General features: G+C 38.4%; 1 protein-coding gene across 3 annotated transcripts in view; it reads left to right on the top strand.

The window, feature by feature from the left end:
• The window catches only part of BCOR (BCL6 corepressor), a 132587-nt gene extending 115184 nt beyond the window's left edge, over window positions 1–17403 (top strand). For all 3 annotated transcript variants that reach the window (XM_063450108.1, XM_063450109.1, XM_063450107.1), the window contains 9 exons: window positions 735–1004; window positions 2280–2576; window positions 2807–3129; window positions 4713–4934; window positions 7958–8124; window positions 8841–8986; window positions 11926–12003; window positions 13307–13457; window positions 16197–17403. In XM_063450108.1, coding sequence (XP_063306178.1) covers window positions 735–1004; window positions 2280–2576; window positions 2807–3129; window positions 4713–4934; window positions 7958–8124; window positions 8841–8986; window positions 11926–12003; window positions 13307–13457; window positions 16197–16485 — 1943 coding nt within the window. In that variant the 3' untranslated portion in view covers window positions 16486–17403. The remainder of the gene's footprint in view (window positions 1–734; window positions 1005–2279; window positions 2577–2806; window positions 3130–4712; window positions 4935–7957; window positions 8125–8840; window positions 8987–11925; window positions 12004–13306; window positions 13458–16196) is intronic.
• The last annotated feature ends 512 nt before the right edge of the window (window positions 17404–17915 follow it).

Here is a 17915-nt window from a genome sequence, read left to right as displayed (position 1 = left end):
TGATATCATTTATGCGGGTAGATGATAAAGGATAGATAGTGGAAATCCTCAGGCCCCTTTTTGAGGCTTCCCTGTTGTAGATGAGTTTGAACGTTATTTTTTGTGTGTGTGTGTTTTTTTGTGTTTTTTTGCTTCATTGCCCAGACAGAGTAGAGTGTAGTAGTACACACACTGCATTACAGCTCTGCTATTCATTGGACCGGTTATTAACCCTATTTGTGGCCATTGCGTGTTAGTTCTCATGATATAACCCTTTATTACAGCTCAATCATTGTCCTGATCACTCCTATAAACTACGAGTATTGACTTGACATCTGGTGGGATGATGGATAAATTAAAATATAGGTCTAGTCTGGCTGCCGTGATTTCAAATTCAGAGAAGCAATATGCAATTTTTATTGATATCAGAAGAAAACAGACATGCCCAAACTACTGTCTATAACCAATGGATTTGAGCCCTGTGAACAGTCTAATTTCCAATTGTTACATGACTCGCAAATAAGTATCTTAATGTAATTTATATAAGTTTTGATGGTTCTTTCATGTGAGTTAAACATTTTCTTGTTCATTTAAATAAGTCTCTTTTAGATATGCTTTCTCAATCGTAGCCTTTTTCCAACAATGATCACAAGAAATGGACCAGGCTTTCTATTCACAATAAATATGATACAGTCATTAGTTAATTTAAAGTGGAAATGATCATGTTATAACTTTTTTCCCATTTTGTTCACCAGTTGATTTGAGGAATAAGGAAGTAGCGTTGGCATCGACCTTGAAGTGCCCAGAAAAGGAAGAGGTTTCTGAGGACAATCGACTGGAGAGGACGGCTTCATATGAAGCTGCCAAGCAGAAACCAGAGATTGTGACAGACAGCTGCAGCGAGGGGCAGTTTGTGGGGCTGAAGAGGAAGCTACCCTGCAAGTCCCAAGCAGAGGAAACCCAGCGCAGTTCCACCTGTGAAGAACCATCTCTGGAAGAGGCAAAGACGAAAAGAAGAAAGATTGGTAAGCAGACCTATCCGTGTGTAGAGAAGAATGAATATCGGTTTTAGGTTTTAAAGGTTTCACATATGTACTGTGGCCGAACTTGCAACATTTCTGGGGAAATGTTTTACTGTGGAGCTACCGCCATGGAAAACAATGACATGTTCTTGCCTGTTGATGTACTATTAGCACTTTGCTGCAGATGTGCTCCATTTATGCTCTAATATATATATAGATATTGCCCCTTGCTTTTAACATCTCTGACATAAATTTACTTTGGGTAACACAATCCAATTTTTACAATAAATGCGACATCTAGCTTTTTTCTTATTTATATGTGCTTTATTGATCTAAAATCCTTTCATCTGTGTGTTTGTGTGTATGTATGTATGTATGCATAATGTGTGCTTGTATATAAATTTAGCAGGCAGTTGCACTGGAAGTACTGAGCAAGTTTTTTACATGACATTAAGTGGTGGCGTTAGAAATAAAACAAAAGGTGTATAGACCTATATCAGACAGGACAAGATGAATGGGATGATACTTGGCATGTTTAATTCACATAGAAACCTGTGTCAACATCCCTCCTCCACGGTAACCGCACCACCGGTCGATATGGGGTGTCCGAATCACAAGGCAGGGGTTAATATGAGAAAAATAAACCACTAAATAGGGCAGGAGTATGGTGAAGCAGAGGAACGTGAAGACATGCGTCGGTGGACGGACAGAACACCCGCTAAGAGAGATGGTGTAGGAAACAAAATAGTCTGGTAGGAAAGATGAGTTGATCAGACACGTTGGAATGTTTGTACCTGGGCAATATAGCATAATAAACCGAAGTGTGGAACAGGGTTAATGATCTTTAGCACAATTGTACTTTCAGCAGTTGTCTCTTTTGCTTAGAACATTTCTGATCATGCACTTGACTGGGCCTTCCTGATTGGCTGCTTAAAATTGAGTCATATTGATCATGGCAAAAACTGAGGATATTCTGGCAATGTCTGTTTCTGTGACAAATGCTCCTATTTTAAGTGCTTTGATCCTGAAATGCAAATCTAAATTAAATATCAAAATCATGGCTTCTTCCCCTGGACCAACTAACATATATAGCCCATGCTAATGTAAACCTACTTCAGGAAATCTTCATAAAAGTGCATTCATTATTTTTTTTTCTCCCCTTTTGTTTCTAAATCAGCATGATTTTTTTTTACATTTATTTTTTTCTCACCCATGTGAATCATTGATTAATTTTTTTTTGTGTGGTTTTTTTTTTTTCTTTTTTTTTTTTCTCGCCAGATGATTGGTCTGACAAAGATGTGACTGAGATTTCCATAAAGGGACTTCAGGAGCCTCAGTGTAATGAAGTCACCAACCTGAAGGTGTGCATCGAATTAACAGGACTCCATCCCAAAAAACAACGCCACCTGCAGCACTTAAGGGAGCTGGGTCAGCAATGCAGAAAGGAGACTCCAGAGACCACAGAGACTGAAATAAAGCTAAAAAGCTTAGAGGAACAGCAGCCAATCAGGGCAAAATCTGAAGGCAAATACCCAAGCTTCGCAGAGGGCGTTAAAAATAGCTGTCCTGAAGAAGGTATGTTGCTGCCTGCAGGGATCTGTCTGATCTAATATATATTTATTTATGCTTTTGGAAGTGAGATAATTGCTGATTAATTATTAATGTGATGGGAATAGCAAAGTTGGCCAAGGCTTGTTGAATTCATATTCATTTCTGGGTTGTTTTTTCCAGCTGTGCAGCATTTAACTTTTTTTTTTTCCTCTCTGCTCTTCTTTTTTTTTTTTTTTTTCTTGCCTCTCATTCAGACATCTCTACAACTCTGCACGCAAAAGGTTTTTCATCCAGCTGCCCAGGCAGCAAACGACATAGCCTGCCAAGCTCCACCACAGCCCCCAGGTTAGCTGCCAAGCAGCAGAAGATCAGAGAGGGCCGCAAGGCGTACGTGCAATGCGCACATGAAGAGGGGGGTCTTCAAGTCACTGCACTGCCGGAGGATTACAACGACCACGAGAAACCCTCTGGAAAGCGGCAGTGCAAAACAAAGCACATGACTCCACAGGAGAGGAGGAAGAAACGATTGTCGCCCACCGGGGATGACTGCATGGATGTGGGAAGCATAGACGAGAAGGTGATTATTTTAGTGGGGTTGAGCTTTTATAATCTAGTGGATACAAATGTTTTTGTACACACGTCCCACCAGGCCTGTATTTAGTTAAGAAGTCCTGCAATGCCCTTTAGTGCATACGCATTCCTTAAAATATGCTGAATGTATACACAACAGAGGACTTCAAAGGAGTAAAACAGACCTCAGGCTGCAAATTGTTGGTAAACATGTTGCTTGCACAGAATCTTCAATGGGGTTTAACCCTTTTGGTGACTAGGAAGTTGGAAGGACGAAGTATGGACTGTATGGAGATAATGAAACATAATTATACAGGGTTGTTTTGAGCCAAAATTGTGGCCCTGCTAACTGCCTTTTCATTAAGTTAATTCTTAGTGGGATTTGCAGATAGAATAGAGATTATCTGCCTGCAGGGATAGCTTTTGTCCCCTTTGTATAATCTGCTTTGATGCTGGTTCTGTTTGCTATACAATAAAGTGCTCTCAAACTGCCTTCTTAAATGTTTGAGTTTGACTAGCGTTTTGTGAATCTCCCTGCTTTAACACAGGTGGGTCACTGGCACAATTGTTATGAGACTTCACATCCTGATGATTCTGCCTTAGTGCGTTATAGTGTATAAATGCAAGAACAAATCTTATCTTTTTTGGGGGGGTTTAGTTTCTGCAAGTTGTAACATTTTAGTTCATGTGCAGAAACCATGGAATAACTTACACCTCAATAGTCATCCCAATTTGGTATATAAAAAAAAAAAATCACTTTGCGAAAGATGAGGACTGAACAATGTTGTATTGTTTTTCCAAGTTAAGTGTAGTGCTTGGTTTTTGTATTTCGCACACTCGCTACCTCTTTCGTTTTAGTTTTGGATAATCGTTTTGTACTTTTGAATCGTTTTGTAGAGCTTTTGACCTGGGTTACGTGACTTGCAGTTGTATGATCCCTTGTATTTGACCACCATTTTTTTGCATCGTTTTTTTCATTTAAATCAATTATATGCCTTAACTATTTTACAGCTAGACACTTTATTCACTAAACTTCAAATTGTAGCAAATGAGTCAAAATAGCAAATTTAAGGCTAAAATATCCAAAAGCACGGTCTATAGCTAAATTTTTCCAAACTGACTGTTTTGGCCTAAATTATGCCCTTTTGGATTTTCATTTTCCTATAATTGGTAGTATTGTGACTAACGTTCACAGTTCTTTCTAAGATGTGCAGTTTGGCTCCATATTTATCAATAAAGAGTGCTTTGTTATATTTCCACTACTGGAAAGCTCACTTTAACCCTTTTGCAAATGCTTGCGCTGTAGAGAAAGCCAATGTTTTTTCCTGGCATCGAAGAGTTAAGTGTGGCCTGCCAGAGGTGCTATTGTACACCACCTGTGCTTGATATAGAATAAAAGCACAGAGATGAAGGCGCGTGCATGATACCTTTTGTGTAGACCAGCATGTGGCTGGGATCAGAGGCTTTAGAACCACATGTGGCTCTTCATCGTTGCCAAATGAAGAACCCTGTGAGGTTTGAAAGCGCCGCACGGAAAAGCACATGCTTTGTATGTTCCGCTTCAGTTTAAATCATCCTTGTGATTGACAGGCCAGCATGAGGAGCCTCAGAAAATCCATTGAGCTGACGCCTGATGACTGCCCAATCAAAACACCGCTGCAGACGTCTCTCTTCGCACAGGCCTCCCTACTAGCCAGCTCACTGCAGGAGACCACGCCAAGCCGTCCTATGCCACCGGAAGCACGCCGTCTCATTGTCAACAAAAACGCCGGAGAGACTCTTTTACAGAGAGCGGCTCGCCTTGGATACGAGGTTAGATTCTCAGAATTTTTGTGGATTGTTTAAAATATAGCAGAAAACAAACTTCTCATAGATAATGCATGGCTTTTCCGTTTATACATTTTCTATCAAGCTGCTACTAGGGTTTAGCAGCCTGCTTAGCTGTTGTGGATTCCAGCTCTCTTGATGTTTAGCCTGCTAATAGTTATTGGTGTTAGAATTAGATCATCTATTGTGCTTTATTTTTCACCGATAGATGGTTTCCTATACCTGTCACAAGCTCCCTCCATGTTGGCCTATTACAGATTTGTTTAAACATTCGCACCCACACTTCAAATGTACACCCCTCCTCCCCCTTCAAGCTGATCTAGTGTGTTTTAAAAATGGTTCTTAGTTCTAATATTCAGGACTTTTGTCTTTGGGTAGTGCTTCACCGCAAGCCCTTGCTGATTTTTTTTTTTTGTATCCTGGCAGTAGAATAATTGAATTATAAATAGTCCGTTGTATTGTTTGTAAATTTCTCTGTTGCCCTCTTGAAACTGTAATTGGGAAATTTATTTTGTGGTTTTCCTTTTCTGAGAAATATTGGTGTAGAAAATTGTCTGTTAGCATTACTAAGAATACCTGAAGTGGGGGTTTCCAGTTTGCTTTCACTCCGATACATCTGCTGTGTTTGTGTTTTGGTTTTTTTTTTGTTTGTTTTTTTATTGCTGCATTAGCCTCATCCATATTTTAAACGGGCATTCAAATCACTTGTCATCAGATCAGATTTGCTACAGTCTTACCGTCCCTTTTTAACATAATTTGATCTTTTGACAATTTCAAAACTTCCAGAAATTATGGAAACGGTATGTTTCGCAACTTTTTGTCTATCACTTCTGTGCTTTATAAATGCCTTTTTAGAAAAATGAATGAGTTCCCCGTTATTCAAAAGCACATACAATTGTTTTTTACGGAGGATACCTCAACTATTGGGTGAGCTTTAAAGGTTTGAGAGCCTTGATAAACTGTAACGGAATTATTTAGAGAAATAAATCCCCCCTGCCTTTCCCTCTGTGCATCACTAGGACACCCTGCTGATTTGTAATGCTGCGTAGCGTACCATGCCAACGGGAATGAATTGCAGGGTAACTGATGTGCGCTTGCTTGGCATCTTCTGTGCCAGGAGGCCGATCTTTGTCCCTCTATCATCCCATTACCCTGCACCTGATCGTGACATGTGACATAAGGGTATCTTTTTAATTCTATCCCCTTGGCTGGGACAAGCGTTTCATTAGCTTGCCGCTTCTCACTTTTGTCTAATATGCGCAGAGCGACTAAACGACAGGCTTCATGCGGTATCCTAGCTACCAGCTCTCAGGTCAGGTGCGCCCAGAGCACAGATTAGCGTGCGTTCCTCGTTTGCTTTGAATCCGAATGTTTAAAGGCTCTGGAGCTATTCCTCACCCCCTCCTTTCCTCCTGACTAATAATAAACCTCGGTGCCAGGCAGTGAATCACCGTGCAGAGCGTCTCTGAGCATTCTCCTTAACCTTTATAGATCAGCAGAGCAGGTTTCCTGGATTTGAGTGTTTCTCAGAAATGGCAATACGTTCTGCGTGCAGCCTGAATATCCGTTTGCCTTGCATGCAAATCATCCAGCCCGCCTGCAGCTGCTTCTCACTGTCTGTGCTGCGAGCCACTCTCCATAACTTGGCTGAAAGCAATTCATGTCTATCTACAAACACACAAGCAAAAGCCCACTCTGTATTTAGACAGCTAGGAAGAATAAAAAAAGGATAAATGGAGGTGGCGATAGACCAGTATATTTTCACAGTGCTAGCAAAAGAGGGACTTTCTATTGCTCAGATTGCTCTGGGGTGGGGGGTGGGAAAAATATGAATGCACACCGTCAGAGCAGAACATTATTCATGGTTTTAAAGTGAAAATATTCAAGATAGATATGCACGACATGTTCTAATAGCAGATTTGTGAGGCGCTGTTGTCGTTTAGACATATCACTAATCTCATTTGCAAACTGAGGTCTTGGGAAAAGCCAGGAAAACCAACGTCAGGAGATTAGTCTTGATTCTGGTGTGTATCAGGCATGGTAGATCACCAGATATTGTTTAACCACATCTCCCACGATGCTTTGCCAGCCTTAAAGGAGTCATGTCACCATATGCGTTGAAGCTCTGATCTAAGGTTTTAAAAGGCTGATTTGTTGTGACAAAATTGCTGCATTATTGTCTTTAAGGGGTTAAGCATCTCTTTGCATTCCCCTGTTTTTTGGTATTCTCTCCTACTGGTTCCCCCCTCCCCGTGTCTGAGAAATCAAGGACGATGCCTCTTTAGCACCAATGAGTCGACAAGGAATAATGGCATAACCTTTTCATATTGATACAAATTACAGTAATTGTCTGCTTCCTTTCATAATGTGCCACAACACAGTGGAGACTCTGGCTGGCATGTGGGTCTGCATTATCCCGACTGCATTAACATCATGGGAACCCTGTGCCCTTTATGCCTTAATATTTTCAATGAATGCTAGTGGCTTTATGTGCAATCATTTTATATATACAGATTTTTTATGCCAAGCAATTTCTACACCCAGCCAATTACTATATTCTTGAAAGAAGAGGTGGCTCAAAACATTACTGTACATCTCTCACAGTGATCTAGGGAGAGTTGTAGGAGACAAACCTGTGCCGTCTCTGCTGTAAATTGTAGATTTCGTGGGCAGATCTCCTATATGAATTACGTTACATTTAAACACATTCTCGGATATTTATTAAGAGTTTGTATGCACGTGTGTGTGTGTGTGTGTGTGTGTGTATGTTATTTATTTTTTGCAAGTATGTTTTATATAAAGATATATATTTTTTAATGAGTCACATAATAGCTACTTTACATTAATGCATTAATGTGATCACACACTCCATCATACATTTTTAAGCCGTTTCCATGCCCATATATTTGATCCCAGGCATAGCTTTATGACTGTTTGTTTGCAGTATTGCTCCAGGCATTCAAGGCTCCGATTTAACCGTTACTTTTTTGCTCTCTCTTGTCATTCAGGAAGTAGTCCTCTACTGCCTGGAAAGCAAGTCATGTGATATAAACCACCGGGATAATGCGGGATATTGTGCACTTCATGAAGCCTGTGCAAGAGGCTGGCTGAGCATTGTCCGTCACCTCTTAGAACATGGAGCAGATGTAAACTGCAGCGCACAAGATGGAACCAGGTTAGTAGAGCATCTTCCTATCTTGAGTACCAAACATCTACTTTCCAGGTTGGCCGTGGGTACCCTGTAAACCGCAGGGGAAATGAGGCTGTATTGAAGCATGCTGGTATTCACCACCTGGGCAATCTAATGCATTAATCATAGCTTATACATTGAAACTGAATGGAAATTATTACTGAATGAAGAGGAAAAAATTCCTATTCTGTCTCCAGAGATATTTTTTTTTTTTGTAATTTAAATGCAAAACCACATGCAATTGGCTACCTTGTTTTCTACAAGCTAAATTAAAAAAAATGGATTTTGTGCGTCAATTCGTAAATTCTGTTTTTCAGCTTTAATGCTTATTCTGTCAAGATTTGATGCAGTCTAGATTCCAATTCATCACCAATTTCTAGTTGGTATATAACATTCCTGCAGTATTCCGTGTTTTGAGAATTTGCTGTTAGTAAATGTTATGTGCCAGTGAGCTTATCCATTGTTTGGTTTGCACATCCTTTTAACTGCATTAATTTAAATCAACACACCCTAGTGTTGTGATATCTGCAATTCACATCATTATATGAAACATTTCTCTGGAGATATTGTACAGGCAATCTGGAAAAAAAAAAGCCAATTGCATCTTTCTACATTAAATATTTGACTATTATTAATATGCTGAAAGTAAAATTAACCGTGTATCGTGATTTAGACTTTTGACTCGATGTCTTGTCCCTCAGACCAATCCATGATGCTGTGGAGAATGACCATTTAGAAATTGTCCGTTTGTTGTTGTCCTATGGAGCCGATCCCACGCTGGCCACATACTCTGGTCGAACGATTGCAAAAATGACGCACAGTGAGGCGATGGAAACCTTTCTTACCGGTGAGTTTTTTTTTTTTCTTCTTTTTGTGTGCTTGTCAGTCTCTGTTAATTCTACAGTCCTCTGTAACCACTGAAAAATACCAGCTGGAGAGAGAGAGACTGAGGCAGCTAATTATCAACGTACAGTATAATTAGTGCATTCAGGCAATTTACCTTTGTGACGGTTTGACTATTGAGTCTAAAATGCGAAGGACATTAAGAGTTCTCTTCTTTGGAAACTCTCAATTAGTCTCTCCAATAGCTGAAACTGTGCAAATGTGTTGTGATTGGACACTTCAATGCAGGCTATCCTGGTAATGGCTTATTTGGAGGTCTGATGTGTATAGGAAAACATGAATATTCAGGTTCTTATGTTCATTAATTTTATTTATTTTTTCATTTTCCTCAAAGCGTGGGTTTTAGCAGTAATGATGATTGGTAACTAAGTAGTCACATTTATGATGTCAGGTGCAACTGATGATGGTCTAGGTGGAAACCAAATTGGATATTAAAAATAATATCATAGGGGTTTTATTTTGATTGCGTGACAGTAACATGCACAGCTTCTCTTAGTAGGCATGTTGGTAGCCGTTTCTCGGAATGCAGAGTCCGTTATCAACACGATAGTGTATTATTTACTTTATTTTAATTAATGAATACTTTAACATGACAGGCCTAGAAAGTACCACATGCCAGTAGGTACACAGTGCATGACATATATATCGAATTATTGAGCATCATGGTATTTGTAGCTCCTCTTCAGCTTATTTTCTATCTGTTGATAAGCAAAGGCTTTATAATGAAGTTGCATGTTTAATGAGAGTGTTGCAATTTAGAGGGGAAAAACTAATTTTAGTAGTTAGAAAATTTGCCAGATATGAGCAGCAGATTGAACAGTGATAGATTTTAAACTGGTTACTGCTAATGATTGTACCTTTTTATTTTTTCACTTCAGCCTGGTTACGTGTGGTCAAATTAAAGGGACACTGTAGCCACCCAGTCCACTTCAGCTATTTGAAGAGACCTGGGTACAGTGTCCCTATAGCCCTTAGTCCTGCAATGTAAAACATTGCAGTTTTAGAGAAACTGCAATGTTTGCATTGCAGTACTAAGACATCTTATTTTGGTTGTCTACCAGACAGCCCCTCGAGGCGCTTCCGGGATCTTACCGGACCTTAGGTCGCCTGACTGACCCTGGACATCCTCACGGTCTGCATGAGGGCATCCAGCGTCCGTGAAAAGCATTGATTCAATGCTTTCCCCCCTTATTCCAGGTTTGTATTCGTAATACTATAGTATCACTCTAATCACTTCTTAAATAGAGGTTAGGAATGGATTGGTTTTAGGACTTGGTCAGGGTTAGTTTGTGGGCTTAGCAATTCAGATTAGTGAATATAGTCATGTTTAACTAAGGGAGCAGTTGTTGACTAGAGGTCCTAAAACAGAGCGTCGTTTTATAGGCCTTAGGACTCAAAACAAAATATCCAGGCTCCTAAAGCAGTCCACCTACTCTGTATCGTTCATACCAGCTCCCCCGTAGTCCTCTTCAATCTTTCTGTGTGATTCCATTCAGTACGAACACCCTAGCGGAATCCAATGAAATTCACCAAGGTGCAAACAGTTGTTGAATCTAAACTTGATTGGTTGATGCCAAGTTTTTCAATCACTGCGTCAGGAGTGTATGTTCTTGTCAGATAATGTAAAAAGACTGCGGTATACACAGATCTCTGAGGCAGTGTGTGGCATTATTGTAATCTGTGCATACAGTATATTTTTTGGAATTTTTTTTGTCTTTGTGCGTCATCTGATGTGATTAGTTTAGAGCATTTTCAGTAGCTTGCCTCAGCGCATTGGGAATGAATCTTTATTAGGTTTGCGGTGCTTTTCTCCTATTTGGAAAGACTTGCAATATTCAGTCATATCAAGGGCATTTTCCGATCATAAGACAGCAGGAGACGTTCGCTGGCAGACTAGCTGTGTTAGATGTGACTTTTTTTTTTTTTTTTTCCTACCGTGCTAAGACAGCTAAATTAGGCAGCAAGAGTATGTGATCTTAGCTGTCGCATAATGAGAAATCCTGGTGACTGGATGGAAGCCTGATTTAACCCGCAGGTCTAATGGCTCATATGATATCGGGGGCTGCCCCTCCTGTCACATCTTTGTTGTTTATACTGTGTAATGCGATAGATGCTGATTATAAAGCCCTTCTATTTGACATCGTAAATGCCACCAAGAACCAAAACAAATTCTTGTGTATCCATACCAGATTACTACAGCAATTATTAGCAGTGCAGGCTATTTATACCTCGCAACAAAGCCTGCTTTTGCATCCTTTTATTTCTTCTTTTACGATTAAACAAGAACAAAATGCAGTTTTAGATTTTGCAAGCCGGCAATCAGAAATGAGCACAGCCGTGTCTCATGCTCGCAACCTTGGGGCTGCGAATGGCATGAACACTGCTTAACCCCTTAAGGACCAAACTTCTGGAATAAAAGGGAATCATGACGTGTCACACACGTCATGTGTCCTTAAGGGGTTAAACACACCACAATATTATTTGTCCGGTCAAAGGAAGTATATATGGCTCCAATTTACATTAGCGATGTAAGCAAGAGGCTTAAAGTTGTAATTTTATTTTGTTGGGTTTTTTAAATTGACTTTTGAATACTTATATTGATAACGTTTAGGTATGTGCAGCCGCCCATCCCAATACACTTTGTTTCTACATATAAGAAACAATTGATTGGGACATCTTTTAACCACAAATAGTCAGTTTAATAAGGGTTGTGAACTAAACAAAACATAAAGGTAAATTAATTACAGCATGTCTGCAAACAATGCATGGAGAGGTGTGCTAACAGTAACTATTGTTATTATTAAGAGTGTCATCTTCTGTTGCCTTCTTTTTCGTTCTAATAAGTATTTTTTTATTTTTTTTGTTCTTTCATTTCCACCACAGAGTATTTAACTGACCTGCAGGGGCGAAGCTGGGACGATCCTGGATTGTGCTGGGAGTTCCATGGAAGCTCTGTCTGTGGTAAGAACACGTTTAATGTCTATTAACATGAGAAAGGGGGAATTAAGAATGCCATTGTGCTCGAAAGATGTAGATTTGTTTGAATCAATCTACAAATGCACTTGGCTGCAATTTGTTTCAGTAAATATTATAGGGCATTTCTGTAGGGTTGCTCTGTTTTCTGATGGTATCCTTATTCTTACACACATCTTCATAGAGATGGCATGTTCAGGCACCTGCTTGTTTCTTTATCTTCACCAACAGCGTATAGATGTCCCATTGACTTGAAACCTTAATAGAGAGGTCCGCATACCTCCTAACCAAATTTGCTTGTTCGTTTTAATTATTTGGCAGATGGGAATTCATTTTAATGCTGACACTTGTTTTAAATATAAAACACTTTAAAAATAAATGTTTTATTGAGCACATGCCTTATGTGCCATTCGCCACAAAGGAACACGTATTTTTTTTTTTTTTTTTACAAGGTATGCTGTTCAGTCTAACATACATCGGCCTATTTTAAATCCTTACATAAAGCCACATGGGACAATGAGCAAAGATAAACTCCTAATAACACATGTGGAATTGGCCCCGGTTTATTCACTTAATTTACTTGAAATCGTTTTTAAGCATGTGCTATACATCCAATTTACACTAGTAACAACCTATCAACTATAAGGGAAGGATGTGATTAGGGTATTCATCTTGTGTCTGGGCAGGCCTTGGGGATAAGACCTAAAATGAATGTTTCGATTCCTTAGCTGTTGCAGGTATAGCTAGAAGGGGATTAAAAAAACATTATTTTAATGGCTGCATTTAGCCTATTGCAGCCCTGAGTCTGTATTTCTGCACATCTTGAGGGCTTGGGGACATTTTGGGTTTTTAGCCTACCTGCCTGCCACATTAGTGCACATGTAATGTACATATCAAATATGTATTGCAAAATGTACATCTGTCCAGGAGGCTGAATAATTCTGTGCATTCATGTCTGGATTGATCACCGCCATTTAGAGACTCCCCTGCTCTAATGCCGGGAATTCCTTAAACTCTCCTCTCCCATAGTCCATTGAGCATTAGACTTGGTCAAGCATGGCTCACAATACGCAGCAAAAGACCCTCTGGGGGAATGTCAAAAACATCAGGACTAGGACAAGTTATCAAAGTTGCCGATTAGAATCTTGCATTGGCGTTAGCTTTTCTAATGAGAATGCGGATAAATGGAGTTCTCAACTACTGCTTTTTATTTAACTGACAACCAACTAGTATTGTTTGTGGGCAATCATATGCCAATTATTTACTTATTAACCCTATTCAATGCCAACAGATTCTAAGGAGGAAAGTGGATTTGACATCCTGGCAAACCCACCTGGCCCAGGAGATGATGATGATGATGGCTATGTGGATGTATTTGAGTTTGAATTCTCAGACAAACCTTTCTTGCCATGCTACAATATTCAGGTCTCGCTGTCCCAGGGGTAAGTGGTCAAAGTCTCTTATTTCTAAACTGTAAAGGGCAGCAGCTCAATGTATGCTTTGCTGATGTGCACAGTACCATGTCAAATACTAGTGCCAAGAGTGATGGGGAAGGTTTAGCATGGAGCACTAATGTGTACATTAATAACTAGTATTTTGGCAAAACCACATATACAATCTTCAGGACATACAGGGTGGGCATATTAATAGGCTGATCAGCCGATTGTCTCACATCAGCCATCAGTCAAGTTGCACAGCAGAAAATGTCAGTTGATAGTCTGATATTGCATACAGCAAGAGAACATGTAAAAAGCAAGGTGTAATAGTCTCTTTCCAAAAAAAATATATATATTTGAGAGGAGGATAAACATAGCACCATATTTCTGCATATTTAATTATTCTAAAACCATGATCAAGGCTTATTAAGAGGCGTTGAAGATTTTTTACTTCACCTAATACAGTAGGATATGCATGTTCCATCCATTATTCCTTAACTGAAATATTGTGATGGCATACATAAATGCAATACTATTTCCCAGGAAGAATATAGCCCAGTTTAATGCTGATAATTAGCCCCCATAATCTTCTCCGTCACGTTCAATAAGTTCATTGTGTAAGACATGAGCATATGCTGCTAAACATATAATGGTATATAGAATGGCGTTGTTAAAACGCATTGTCCGTGTATGTTCCCACATGTATGCCCCGTACACCATGAATTGTTGTCATTGTTAATTTCACACTGCGTGGTGACCTTTTTTGACCCTTCTGCTGCTCCTTGTTCTCGAACCTCCCTGTATTATTGGGATCAGGAGTGGCTATATTGAATTGCGATGGGCCAGTACTCTTTAGGTGAAGAAAATCAATATTGTGGTTTGCACAATATTAAAGAAACATTTAGTATTAGAAAAAAATATGTAAATATTTGGGTACTGCTCCCTTTTTTTCTTTTTCAATTGTTTTAGTAAGCCCAGTCAATATCAAGCTTTTTCGATTTTTTTTTTTTTTTTTTTTATTGTGTAGTTTAGTCTCTCATACTCGTTCTTGTTGTCATCGAGCGCAAGCAGTAAGGATTAGCTAAAGCTTCTCCGTAACATTAATTTAGAAAGATGCCGTACTTGTCCTGCGACTCAAAATCACATCATTGTTTTTTTTTTATTTGAAAGGGAAAAAAATTGCAGAAAGATATAAAAAAAATAAATAAATAAAAAGTCAAAATAAATAGCAGAGCTATCACTATGGCAACCTGCCACGGGATTCCCACTGCACATCAGAGGATTGTCCGTACTGTATCCCATCACTTGCAATGAAAGCAGCAAATAATAGGGCAGACTGCCACTGTGATAAGCTCTATTCCCAATGCAGGACTGTGCTAGCTTGTGCTGACCAGACAGCTTCTTGTCACTTGCTAACAAAATGCCCTCTTGAAAGATGGAGCTTGTCTGTCCCTCCCCCCATTCCCACACACATTCACACTGAGTAAAAAAAAAAAGTGGACATACTGGAGAATTCGAATTGCCTTCTATAAATTAATTTAGCTATAAAAGTGCATTTTTGTGAGATTGGAATACTAATTGCGTGTTTGAGGTGTATGAGAGTGTGCCACAGATTGAGTAGACTTTTTTTAAAATGCATTTGTTTTTATATTTGCACGTCCTGTCATGTATCAGAACTAAAATAGCAACAGTTCTATTAAAACCCTATAAAGCTCCTATTTATGCCTGCGTAGACAAACTGATTTCTAAGGCTAACCTGGGCACACATTCATTGGCAAGACTATGGCATAAAGCAGCCATATTTTCCAGTTCAAATATCCTATATTTAGTCTAGAAAGTAGCATTGATAGTGGTGGTGTGGGCATTAATTTCTCGTTAGAAACTATATCCAATTTGAACAGACACAGTTGCACTCTTTTGAATTATATTTGGATAGTTGGCAAAATAAGGTTTGGGTCAGGCATCTGTTCTGAGAACATTACTGTTTAATTTATAAACCCGCATTTAGCCAATATCCAATATCTACCAGTGGATCGAAAGTGTGAAGTGAAGTGTGAAGCTTTTATTTTTTTATTTTGTGCACACAGGTTCAGTTATCACTAAAGGGGGCTTTGTTTTTTTCCAAAATCTCCATCATGATAGTATTCCTTGTATAGTCTAAATTGGATGTGCCTTCCTGCCTTTGTGGAGTGCTGACCATTAATCCTAGGCTTCCACAAGGCATTCTCTTATCTCACATGAGAAAAATCCCTGAGCTGGGTAGCATGCATTGTTTTCTAGGATGACAAAGTATGCATTATGGGTATACACTGGTTTGCTTGCCAAGCCCCTCTGCATGCAGTTGATGCAAAACAGTCCAAACATATAGATAGATATTTATTTATAAAATATTTTATTAGGAAGGATACATTGAGATTTCAAGTATGTCTTGGGTCCGCAAAACATTGCATCGTTACAATAGGATACAATAAAATACAAAAACCATATCAATAAACACGTATACAAACTTTAACATAGAACAGATAAGACCTATGTAATCACCCGTGACAGGTGCATTCTGTTTTGAGATATGTATAGAGGAATCTGGTAGATGAGACGTTTGCTGGTGTTTACAGTTGTATTTTGGCCATATGATTTGTAACTTTTAGAATCCAGCCCGTGCACAGGGAATTAAATGTTTTATGTGAAATAACTTTTAGATGAATTCCAAATCGTAATCCAGATATATTTCAATTTGTTATACAGGCCTAGGAACTGGTTTCTTCTTTCTGATGTGACGAAACGACTGAAAATGTCCTCACAGCAGTTCAGTTGCGAACACCCTCACCTTGAAATTGTCAGTGTTGCCGAAGCAGAATTCTACAAGCAAGTATCATTAAGCCAGCTCTTTTCATCTCCTGATAACCTGGCAGGATTCAGTCCCGACAGTAAAGAAGTCTTAGAACTGGTGGAGTGTACTAGTGAACTGCAAACATTACTTGGTTCTTCCCTTGAATGGCTGGAACCTGAAGACCGTTCTTGCACCAGCTGTTAGAACCAGAATTCCTTAAAGTGTAATACATTATTTTGATCCTTAATTTGTAAATAATTTAAAGAACACTATATAAATAAAGTTCCAGTGTAAATACAAATTCTTTATCCTTGTAATTAAAAAATAGTTTTTTGTTTTGTTTTTTTTTTGTTTTTGTTGTTCCGCAAACAGAATTTTATATGGACTTTATAATTTTTGAAATTTTCAGTGCACATTTTCTTTGGTGAAATTTTGTTTTTACCTTAACACGCTTTTTTTTTTTTTTTATATATATAAATATATAAATATACTTTGACTTTTTACAAAGCACTGAATGCACGAGAGATACTTTATAATTTTTATTGTATTCAGTCGTGTGGAACAATGAAAGGCACTTCAAGACTTTTTTTTATGTTTACAAAATTACCTGTTTAAGGTAAAATAAATATTGGATATAATCCAGAATTTTGTAATATAAATGGAATACATATATATATATATATGCATTCGTAATATAAATGGAATATATATATTCCATAGAATGTGTTTGAGATTTTGTATTATAATTTAAGAGTTTTGAGAAAAAAATAATTTAGTTTTCACACAAAAATTGTGTGTGTATAGTACATGTGTGCGGGCGTATATATCATTATATATACACACACTCACACCTCCTATACATTTATAAATATATACATAAGTTCAAACATTATATGCTCTAATTTAAAAATAAAGACTTTGAACTATTTTTTTCCTTGTAACATATTAAGATTGTAAAAATAAAGTGTTGAACTGTATATAGAAAAAAATAATTTCCTGAGATGTGTGTGCAATGTTTTGAGATCTGTGTTTAAACTTTGTAAGTAAACCACCTGCCTTTGTATTTATATTTTACAGGACTTTTTTTCTTAAAAAGGCAATAAAACCGTTCGATAAATGGAATTTATTTGGTTTGTGTTTTGTTTTGTGTTTGGTCTCCTCAAGTACCCCTTGCTATGCCGTCCTACAAAAGGAGGTCTTGAACGCTGTTAGGTAGGCATAGCACAACCTAAATATCTAACCATCCCCCCGGCCGCCTGGATACTTGCCCTACACGAAAACCGGGATTGGGGGACAATTTTCCATGTTTATGCTATCAGTCGAAACATACCCATTCTATGTATGTATACATATGCTCCTTTTAAAATACAAGGGTCCCTGTTGTATCACTGTAACCTACAGTTCAGTCCCAAAAAGTACAGCTGTATATTGTGTTTAAAAAATTGCAAATTTTAACATTCTGTAAAGTAGTTTTTTTGTATTCAATTTCTGACCCAGTACATTACCAACATTGCCCATTCCATTAAACTGCATGAACATTTAGGTTCCTCGCATTCTGGTCTATGGACCTGTTTAACTATATATACATTAGGTATGTGATGGCCACTGGCAAACACATGAAATTCCTCTACATA

The sequence above is a fragment of the Pelobates fuscus genome, chromosome 1 (genome assembly GCF_036172605.1).
Source record: "Pelobates fuscus isolate aPelFus1 chromosome 1, aPelFus1.pri, whole genome shotgun sequence".
Lineage (NCBI taxonomy): Eukaryota > Metazoa > Chordata > Amphibia > Anura > Pelobatidae > Pelobates > Pelobates fuscus.
The sequence above is the reverse complement of the archived record's forward strand: the minus strand, read 5'-3'. Positions and strand labels throughout refer to the sequence as shown.